The 11,709-nt window shown below is 40.1% G+C and overlaps 1 protein-coding gene across 1 annotated transcript in view; it reads left to right on the top strand.

Moving 5' to 3' along the window:
• Positions 1 to 1,613: 1,613 nt before the first annotated feature.
• Positions 1,614 to 11,709, top strand: part of LOC101858499 — a gene marked incomplete at both ends in the record, with an annotated part of 11,337 nt that continues 1,241 nt past the window's right edge. The window contains 7 exon segments of the mRNA XM_005100133.3: positions 1,614 to 1,665; positions 4,133 to 4,283; positions 5,235 to 5,354; positions 5,945 to 6,077; positions 6,683 to 6,835; positions 8,894 to 9,108; positions 11,093 to 11,246. Of these exon segments, the coding sequence (XP_005100190.3) occupies positions 1,614 to 1,665; positions 4,133 to 4,283; positions 5,235 to 5,354; positions 5,945 to 6,077; positions 6,683 to 6,835; positions 8,894 to 9,108; positions 11,093 to 11,246 (978 nt within the window).

The following is an 11,709-nucleotide window of genomic DNA, read 5'->3' on the forward strand; positions in this document are numbered from 1 at the left end:
ACAAGGAAGAGGGTACTAATATCATCAAGAGAAATAACTAAGAATAATCATACAAAAAGATAATACATACTATTAATAATAAATTCAGTTAATTCCCCTTGACCATAATAATGTGATTTTTATTCTAACATGTTCTAAAATTACAGAGACAGAAGTGTCGGTCTACAAAAGCGATCAGCGAAATAAGGAAATTTAGCTTTTTGCAGCAAAACTGTCTCAAAACTGAAAAAACGAAGAGCGTCATGATCTGGAGAATACTTTAAAGAATCTTTTGGCGAAAACCGCATGTCGATCGATGCAGCCATTAAAAAGCCTTTTGAATAGCAAAATTCGGCCAGCACAAATGGATAATAGAATAAACACATGTAATGTTTAGTCTCCTAAATAAAATAACAATGAACACATGCAATGTTAAATCCAAGTTTTTGTGGTATTTGTGACTACTCTGCGTTCCAATCTGTTTCAAAATATCGCAATAGAATATCGTTTATCGCAAACAAAAAATGTTCTCCATTCATTTGACATATCAATATGTGTCCCTTCCACCAATGCTTGTGCACGTCAATACTTGGGTTATACCAGTCCGACGGACCTCCAACCAGATCATGATGGAGACTATAAGTAGACAGACTCTGGGATGGATCCTGAAGAGGGGGGGGGGGGGGGGGGAGAGCAGAGATGGACATGTTCCGACTGTAGTGACCCCAGCACAGTGGACAAGTAAGACAAGTAAGTAATACTTGGGCATACACACTTTTGACTCTATAACCCACATGGACGATGGGAGGGTCTAGTGAAACTCACCCGGTCCCTGGGGGAACTGTCTCGGCGTCCGGTCAGATTGCACAGTGCATGAAGTTAGTATTACTGCTTATATAATCTCATATGAATACGAATATATATAAATTATGAATACGAATATATTTTTATTTTCACCCGAAAGTGTTAGATGAATGTATAAACTACTTCCTCTTTCACTTTGACAGTTTTAGACATTTTAGGAATATTTTGAGTGTATCCCCCGTTATGTGTTTTGCGAGATCTGGAAAAAAATTATGTCAAAACATGGAAAATAATTTCGGGGTGAAAGAGTTAAGTTTTTAAAAATTTCACAGAATTTTGCCAAATCTGATTTATTAAAGGTTAATTTCAAATGACCATACACTTTGAGATGATATCAATATCAAAATGCCCAAAAATTGATTAACTTCCAATTCCATTGTGTCATCACACACATGCTCACACACACACACAGCCACCCACCCACAAACACACACACCCACACACACACACGCGTGCGCACACACACACACACACACACACACACACACACACACACACACACACACACACACACACACACACACACTCACACGCACGCACTTGCACATGCACGCTCTCTCTCTCCCTCGACCCATCTCTCCCATTTCTCCCCCTCTCTCTGTCTGTGTCTCTTTCTTTCTGTCTCACTCTGTCAGTCTGTCTGTCTCTCTCTTAGTCTCCCCCCCCCCCTCTCAATGTATGTCACACACTGATATGATGGTGCAAAGCTCTGATGAGGTAGGTCCTGGATGGTCCTTGTCTTACTTTCTTTTATTACCTTTCTTCCTCAGTTAGCCTTCATGGGGACCAGAATGGCATAAGACTGAGACCAAGCAGATCCACGTATGTTTTAAGACTTTTAATTACTTTCAACCCTCTCCGTCCCCTTCTCCGCGCATTGTTTTTTTAATTTTTTATTAAAATAAATTTTGTAAAGTTTTTGCTTTTTGTCCCAATATCCCACTCTTTACACCCCATGTCGTTTAGATTCAATATGTTTGAGTGATCTTACGGAAACCATTACAATTGATATCAATGATATTGATTGTTTTGAGTGGTAGGTCTTCTGTCAGTAGTTTGTATCTTTTGAGGACTCTTGTACTTTAAAAAAGTGCTAACCTTTCTGTTGTTGTCTCTCTTACCACTACCGACAGTTCTGTCACTGCCAAATGCTCAGTGTGCTTTACTGCAAAAGTTTCATTGAGATGTAGGCCTACACTTTTAAAAAATTTGCCTCTGCATTCTGCTTTTTATCTCCTGTGATATAGAGAACAATGGAAGCATGAAGATGATGAAAACAGCAATAGTGCTGATGAAGAAGATAATGATTGCAGTAACAATGGTGATAATTACCATGGCGGTGACATAGGTAGATAGAGCTATAGCTACAGTGGTGACAGTGATGAAGTTGATGTGTAGGTAGTCCTTCGTTGCCGAAGATGATGATGAATCCTGCAGCTCATCTGTGGATGCGCATGTAGCTGTGCAATCCGATCCTGGATGAACAATGTCTGTTGCAGTGGGGACACTGGAATGTCGTGGTTGTGGCAGTTGGCTTATGTCTCCTCTCTCTTCTGTTAGTCAGCTTCTCTCTGTAGTTTGTATCGCTGTTTCTGCTGGCAATACGGACGGCCCTGCACCAGGCGTTCCTTTTGGTAGCAGTTCTTTCGAGTTCTTTGGGGTTTACCTCAACAGACTGGAGGTTGTCCTTTATCGTGTCTTTGAACCGCTTTTTTGGCCTCCCGAGATTTCTTTTGCCACTTGCGAGTTCGCAGTAGTAAAAGTTATAAAGAAGAGGATGAAAATGAAGATGACAGAGCATTTGAAAGGCTCCATGGCAAAACGCACTTTACCCATTTACAACAAAATTGAAAATTTTGAAGAAGTTTGTTTTAAATTACTCAATGATACAGACAGTGAAACATGACTGTGACGCATCTGTATCTCTGCAGACACACACTGGCTACCACACATGTGCTGGCTCCCTGGTTGACTTCTAGTGGTGCAATTGTTAGATCAAATTTTTTTGATAATCGAGCAGGAATTTTGGTCGAGTAAATTGACAAAAATGGTTTCTTCATCAAGCTGGACATGAATTAAGCGCCAAAATAAATTGTCCTTGGGAAATAAAAATTTACATCTTTTGATCCTTTAATCAACGTTTTTTTTGTAAAATTCACACAAAAATGTGTTTTTAAATGGACATAAAAGGTGTTGAGCCAAAAACGAAAATTCAAAAATAATTTACGAACTGGCAGAAAAATGCTTTTTTCTTTGATTTCATTATTTTCATGAGCGCCTGATTCCACCACGATGCCTCACATGGGCCTATAACTATAACCAGAATAACCTCCTTGGCAATTGCTCGTTTGCGACCTGGATGACGTCAGCATTGAGTGTGCGATATGAGTCAGTGAACCCTTATTGTCTCTTTGAGCGCATTCAAATCTGATAGGCAAAGTGCTATTTTGAATTTGATAAATGGATTCACTTTCACTTGAAACTGAATAAAAATTATCATCAGCAATAAATCTCTTATCCACTATCCAGCTGACTAAAAGTGACCTGCTCCGCCGGTCTTTCTCGTTATACAGGGCCTTATAAACTGAGGACGGAGAACACAAAGATAGAGTAGAAGAGAGAGGAGCTAAGATAGTTGTAGAGAAGGCTAGGGACGGTTGCATGACCATGTAGCATGTAGCAAGAACTTAGCGAGGTGATGAGATGTAGAAGAACAAACTGAAAATGTAGCCAAAACAAAATAGTCACCATTTACTGAGGACTGTAGGCCTAGGCACTTATTAGGCAAGAAAAGAAGTGATAGTGTGGTTAGGATTTTGGTGCTATTGTCTCTGGCAACTACCCAGTTTTGTCCCTTTGATATAAAATTCTAGCAGGGAAGAAATAGTAAGCAGTGTCTTACCTCTGTAACTGTCCAGGTTTTGCTAATTAAACTGTATTTTAAGTCATGCTGAATGAACATAGAGATCTGTGCTCTAGTTTAGCAATGTGTTACACTGTGTATTAAAATCTAGTGAAGTGTTATTGTTTCTGATGTGAAGTTCTGTTGTTAGTTTATATGTAGTTTTATTAAACCACTGTACATCACGAACCAGAGTGTGTGTAACAAATCAGTATAGCAACAATTAATGTTTCTCTGGATCTCTAACAGGATTCGGCTATAACAGGTACATCGGTCTCAGCAGTCCTTTTATAGCCTGGTCCACTTTATAGTGTCTTTTGCAGTTGAATCCTTCCTTGAAAAGTCACCTTAAAAATGCAAAAACTTCTCTGAATCATGTCACAACAGGACCAACCAGTCGGTTCCGAAAGATCTGTCGAACAAAGTGCGTTTTGCCAATGCTGCTAGGCGAGACGAGGAAGTGGAGGCATTCATAGAGCTATTGGAATTATTGCTTGTCCGAAGGGCTGCCTCAGGACTTGTGTTGAACAAAAAGGAGGTAACTGGATACATACCATACTTTCTCTGCTTTTTAGATAATTTTTGCGGTCTACACAATATGATTGATGGAAGATGAGAGGTTAAAAGTATCTGAATAAACCAGTTTAAGTAAAGTTAAATTCATCAAAAATGATCTACGTTATTTCTTCAAATGGCCCAGATCTTTTGTCCTGTAGATTTTAAATAAAATCATAATACTGTTCTCAAGTAGACTCCATAGAGAAATTTCACAAGTGATCCATATATATTATTTCCTGTGTGAGACATCAACAAATGATCCATACTGTGCCTGTTGTAGATTTTTACTCTTGAGTCATGTGTCTAGTGTGGATGCTGAAATTTGATCCATGGTGCTGTTTCTAATCAGACTTTAACAAATTTTAATTATAAATCTAAGTGGATTTTATATAGTATAATTTTAACAAATTATGATCCATGTTCTTTCAATTGTAGATTTTTACAAAATAATTGATCCCTTTTGTTTCCATTGTAGATTTTTACAAATGATCCTTGATGATTCTAGTGTAGGTGTTCAACAACAAATTTGTCTTGTTTCTTGTAAGAATTGTGCAAATGATCCGTATCATTTCTGGTGTCGATTTTTATGAATGTTCCCTGAATTCCTAGAGAAGATTTCTGTTGCCTCAATATGTGCAAATGTTTCTCTTTGAAAGGCCATTATTTGCTATTCTATCACAAAGTTTCCACACCTCCCTTAGATCTGCAATTCATAGACTCTCTAGTGGAACCTCGCTAACTCAAATAAAAAAATTTCACTGAAGAAATAGAAACAAATATTATCTAACATTTGATAGCTGGTGGGTTTTACTTTTGTTATCTGTTCAGTGATCTTCTGCTGCAATGCAGTCTTGTAATTCTTAAAATTGTCTTGTAATTCCTAAAATTGTCTTGTAATTCTTAAAATTGTCTTGTAATTCTCCTCTTGTAGGTCTCCCTTCCTCCTGGCCATCAGCTTCCTGAAACTGCTAAAGTTTTAGGGAAGGGGGGTAATGGTGCGATCTACATTGTGACTGATCCTAAAACAGGAAAGGAAAGTGCCTGCAAAATGGTAGGTCTTTTGGTTTAGTCCTTGCCCTATGTTTTAGCCTCGTGATAAACGAGAGGTCAATAAAATGGTGTTCTCCTTACCAGGTATATCCTCTCCTCCTCCTCCTCCTCCTCCTCCTCCTCCTCCTCCTCCTCCTCCTCCTCCTCCTCCACTAATCACTTATTATTTTTCAGTCGCATATGTGCAACTTTCTGCATAAACATACAGCATCCTCTCTCTGCAAAACCCTTAACATCCATAGAGACAGGCACAGAAATGAAGAAGTAAGAGAGCAACTATTGACATTGAGCCCTGCCTGCATTTCATAGAAAAACAGAAAATGGTTTGGCCACCTGTTACGAATGCCTCCTAGCTAGCCAGCCTCGAGAGCTTAACTTCAAGTACTCAGGATATAAAGGAAGAGGTAGATCACGCAAAAGATAAATTGAGTCAAGGAAACTGAGAAATTATGGTATTCCAATTGAAAAAGCTGCAGAGCTGGCCTACCTTAGAAAACTGCATCTCCCCTCGACGCTTTATGACTACTGAGGATGAAAAAGTAAAAGTAAAGTATCCTCTCTTCTACCTTCACCATGACCCCGACCCCCAAGGTCATGATCGCCTCGTTTCATGGTGACATCATTCGCACATGGCTTCACCTGGCAGACAAGGGCTTGGCTCCGGAGCTGTATAGCTTTCGGATTGTTGAAAACAAAGTTGAATTTAAAATGGAGATAATTAAAGGTGAGTGAAGTCATGTAAAAAGGACTTTCATGGGGTTCATGTGGTATGGGAGTAGCCTGCTTGCCTCTCATGCCAAAAGTTCTCTTTTGCGGTAAGCTGACAAAACACCCTTTTTTTCATTTTGGCGCCGAATTTTTAAATTTGCTAAATCGAAAGCCTGATCAGTTATCCTACTTGTGTGAAAAAAAATTCTTTTGAAAGGGGGAGGGGACAGGATCCTGACATTCTTCAACCTTTTGCGTTCTGCATGTTTTGCTGATTTCATTATAAAGAAATACCCAAAACCTAAAACATCTAAAAAAAGTAGTATATATAAAAGATGGACTGAACTTATAAAAGAATCTGGGGCATAGACGTATGAACTAGGCTTGTATTTTGTTTTGTGTATGTGCCCCATTTGAAAGGAATTGCAGCATTTAGTTGGTACACGAACTGCATGATCTGAGATATTAGCAATTTTCCGTAATTTTTATTTAGCTTTTAGCTTTCTAGTTATTCAAACTATTTCAATAACTATTCCTTGTTACACTATATATACTTTCCCTACCTTTCATAGAGTTTTGCAAACAAATGTGCTTTTATTTTATTTGTCTCTCTATCGACAGGTAAAACCTTGACGGAAATCATGGATGATTTGTGGTCCCAACAACCTGCCTCTGACCTGACCCGTCCCTTCTCCCTCATTGTTCTGAAGGACCTTCTAACCCTGTTTGAAGAACAGATGCATGGTGAACAGTTCACGCACGGGGACATGTATGGTAGGGATCCAATGTCACTGTACAGTAGTGTTTGAGTTCTGCCTGCAAAAATTATTCTTCACGAATTAACAAGCACTCGTTTTTAGTGTCCGCAAATAGACTAGCAAACAAACAAATCACTGGCTGTATGGGACTGGGAGGGCAGAAGTTGATTGGTACACTGCAAAGATAATTGAGCTGGCAATGCTAGTCTTGGCCAGTTCGTTCATGACGTCACAATGCTATCCTGCCAGCGCCCTGCTTGTTGAAGTTCAAGAAACAATGCACACCCCGAGCACAGGTTGATTCTATCACCCTGGCATCCGATGTCTGCAACCGGTTTGCTTGTTTCTCGATTTGGTTAGCTTAGCTGTAGGCCTATTGAGCGCTTGCTGCGACACTGTGATACAGCTAGCCCATCATCAGGCTTAGCCTGTCACGCAGCTTCTCCTTGTCCACGGATCGTTGTCCCACCAGCACCCAATGTGCCGAGCTCGGGGTAATCAGCGGTACACTTTGGGTCTATAGCGTTAGGGACTCGTTTAACCCACCGCTCGTAAAACGATCAGCTCGGTTTTTTTTTGGACTTCTTCTGTGCTAGCAGGTAATGAATCGGTATTGAGCGCTCACTACACCACTACTGCACGGTGAGCCCCAAGGTCCCTTTCACATACATGCAGCAAATGGTAAATGAAAAGTATCAGAACGAACATCCTAGGTTTCCAGTCTTACCCCACACAAATTGCCTCTACATTCACATACCACTTCAAAAACTTCATCTCACCAAAGAGTATCACACCAAAAAATATCACAACAAAACAGTATCACATGAAACAGTATCACATAGAACAGTATCGCACTTAACAATATCACACCAATCCATCAGTTACTCTTCAGTGAAACAGTATCTCTACAAACAGTATCGCCCAAAACAGCAGTACACCAGTTTCATACCAAATGGAATCACACCAAAAGACCCACGCCAATCCAATAGCATCTTACTAAACAACATCACACCAAATCACATCGCACCAAACCACACTACACCAAACCACACTGCACCAAACTACATCGCACCAAACAGCATCACATTAAAACAGCATCACATTAAAACAGCTTCACATCAAACAGCATCATACCAAACAGCATTACCCTAAAACAGCATCACACCAAACAGCATCACACCAAACAGCATCACCCTAAAACAGCATCACACCAAACAGCATCACACCAAACAGCATCACCCTAAAACAGCATCACACCAAACAGCATCACACCAAACAGCATCACACCAAACAACATCACCACAACAGCATCACCCTAAAGCAGTATCACACCAAACAGCATCGCCACAAACAGCATCACCCACAAACAGCATCACCCACAAACAGCATCACCCACAAACAGCATCGCCACAAACAGCATCACCCACAAACAGCATTACACCAAATGTGACGCTTTGAGAAATCAGGTGCTCGTCTAAATAATAAAATAGAAAAAACTGCATTATTTTCATAAGTTTGGGAAATTTTATTGAATTTTTGTTTTTTAACACAACTCCTTTTATGTCCATTTAAAAGCACATTTTTGTGTGGATTTTACTGAGAAATGTTGATAAAAAGCACCAAAAATATAAATGTTCAGCTTCCAACAACTATCAAGCTATGGAAGTCTCCCAACTTTGGCAGCCATTTTCTCGCCAACTTTACCTCTGAAAACAAGCAACCACTCACCTCCTTCAATCACAAAATATCTGGTGGTGTTTAAAAAAATCTAAAGCAAGACAAGTGAAGAAGCTTTAAGACGATGCCAACATCTTCACATGCCCTAAAATTGATGAGTGCCAGATTCCACTGCGTCATGACTCAAATTAATTTGAGTTTTTCCTCTTTTGAGGATGGTTGAAGGGTGCTACTAGTTGATTCTATTTCTTTGCTACCCTTATGTGCTATGTGGTTTCTCTGTTTGTTGGTGCATATCTTTTATTCAGCTCCAATTGTGTCAATGTGGTAAAATGTAAAACCTCATCAACATATTTTCTTACAGCAGAAAATGCCCTCTTCTTTTTGTCTCCTGCAGAGAGCAACGTCATGTATACGAAGTCCATGTCCATGAAAGTTATTGATTTTGAGTCGGCCCGAAGATTCATGGCATTGTCTGGTGAGAAGAAAGCAAGACGTGTCCAGTTTGATATTGTGGGAATCATCCGCCTTTTTTCTACGCTATTTTCTGGCTACGGATTCGAGGACTCACAGCAAGCTTTACAAATTCTACAAGCAGATGACCTTAGTTTGGTAAACCATTTTTCTATCCATCTGTCCATCAATCTATCTTTTTCGCCTGTATATTTGTGCTTGTCTGTCTGTCTGTCTTGCATGTATATGTCAATCTATCTGTCTGTTTGTCTGTTCCTCTATCCTAGCTATCTATTTACTTACCCAGCTGCCTGACTGCCTGTCTAGCTTTAAGTGTGGGGGATGGAGGATCAATTGACAGATCGGCTCAAAAGATAGTGTAGTGGAAGGTAATGTAAGTACAAAGAAAACAGATGATCACATTGCCACAGATGTTGTGGTAGATCAGTGGCACCTGTTCAGTTCAAGTGTGGCAGCCTCTGCTGATAGGACATTGGGCTATCTAGGTGCCCTGTCCTGCTCAGAATAGGGAAGTAAATAAGTCAAATTAGAGATATGAAAATTTTTTTAAATGGTTACTTGTTACTTGTTACTGGTGTGAAGGACCGACATCACTACACAAAGGCCATCCCCATAAGCGCTCCGTCCCCTGAAGAAGCACATCTCGAAGTGTGTAGATGCTGACGGTTCCAAGCAATGTTTGATTCCATAGCCTTCTGTTCCTCCCACTAAGTCTTGAACTTCTGCAGGTGCCCCATCCCATTCCAAGCTCATGAAGTCAAGTTTTTTGTGGTACTAGCCAAGACCGACAACTAAAACGGGACAATTCTTTTTTACGTCATGTGCCAAGGGCAGGCTTCTCCCACTTTTGAATCGGCGCGTATAACTCGCTGACCTAGCGGTAGTTTACATTGGTTACAACACTAGGCTACTGATCTTCTCGGACATTATATCTAGCTGTGATTTTCCATCTAACGCTGTGTCACCGACATGTTGTCACATTGTTTTTGTCGTAGCTTTATCATGTCTTGCTGAAGGATGCCTCTGTAGACATCCATCTAAAACCTGTGTCTCTGATATTACTGACATTATCAGCTTGGGTTATTGTGACTTGGTGAAGGAAACACCCCAGTGATCACTTATCTCAAAGCTATGTCACTGACCTTATATGTCACTGACCTTTTTTGTTACTGACTTTGTATGTTACTGACTTAATATGTCACTGACCTTATTTGTAACTGACTTTGTGTGTCACTGACCTTATTTGTTACTGACCTTATATATCACTGATGTTATTTGTTGTTAACTTTATATGTCACTGACGTTATTTGTTGTTAACTTTATATGTCACTGACGTTATTTGTTGTTAACTTTATATGTCACTGACCTTAATATCAGAATAAGGTCCAGACTTTCATCAACAGATGTATTAGGAGTATTTTAAGAATTAAGTGGCAGGATAGAATAAGAAATGAAGAGCTGTGGGAAAGAACAGGACAAAAGGATATAGAAGTAGAAATAGGACTAAGAAAGTGGCGATGGATGGGACACACCTTAAGAAAGCCCAGCGGAAACATCACAAGACAGTCACTGCAGTGGAACCCCCAGGGAGCACGAGGCAGGGGTAGGCCACGGGAAACATGGAGGAGATGCGTGGAAAGGGACATGAGAGAAATGAAGCTCACTTGGAACGAGCTTGGAAGGATGGCTCAGGACAGAGATAATGGAAGGAGCTTGTATGTGGCCTATACCCTGCCAGGGGTGAAAGGCATTGATGATGACCTTAATATATGTCACTGACCTTATCTGACCTGTTTTGTGCCCCTTGGTTCCTGAAAGAAACAAATGGCTTAGGTTGTCGTGTTTACACTGTCACGTTGGCAACAAATACGCACCCAATTCCACTGTTCTATATTTAAACATTTTTTTTTCAGTCTATCCCTAAGTCTGATCATTTTAAAGATATTTGTGCACAGATTTTCGCAAACGTTTGTATCTTTAACCATTTGAATGTCAATTGCAAAACCTGAAGCCAGATAATCTACTCAGATTACGGGGTTTACGTGACCAACTGATTTGGATATTGTCATTAAACAGTCACTTTAAAGAGCTAACTAATTCTTACCCGCTTTTCCTTTGACAGCTGAATCCGTTGATGCAGGGTATACCAGAAGAGCACAGAAAAGAGATGTACATGATCATCATGGAAGTGTTTGGCTGTGTCAAGGACCCGATGCGAGCTGGCTTTGGAAACTTGGCCCCAGTAAGAGAGCTGATTCAGGATAAGTTGGCTGATGGTGCGTTTCCTTTAATAGCCACTCTCCTGTAGTTCGCTTTGCGGTCTTCTCTGGTGAAACTTTTTTGTTGAATACCTCTGTCTTTCTTCTTGGATTTAATTTCCCCTGTGGCCTACACTGGCCCTAAAGAACAGGGTTGAAGCTGTTGGCCCCTTTAAGGACCCGAATTGGGTTGATGGGTCTTAAAACATTCACAGTCAATTAGTCACCACATGCTGGCAGCATCTATACAAAATATAATACTGGTAGCCTGATTTTTGCTTCACTTTCTAGAAGAAATCACACTCTCACCAGACCTCAAATTTTAAAAGCAGTTAGATTTCAATATCCCTTAGAGTATGGCAGTTCTAGGTTTTCATGATTTTGAACTGAATGTGTGCGTGTGTGTGTGTGTCTGAATGTGTGTGTGCATGTGTGTACGTGGTGGAACAATAAAGATGTAACTTATCTTATCTGGGTTCGT

This window comes from Aplysia californica, unplaced genomic scaffold (assembly GCF_000002075.1).
Source record: "Aplysia californica isolate F4 #8 unplaced genomic scaffold, AplCal3.0 scaffold00237, whole genome shotgun sequence".
In the NCBI taxonomy this organism is placed as follows: Eukaryota; Metazoa; Mollusca; class Gastropoda; order Aplysiida; family Aplysiidae; genus Aplysia; species Aplysia californica.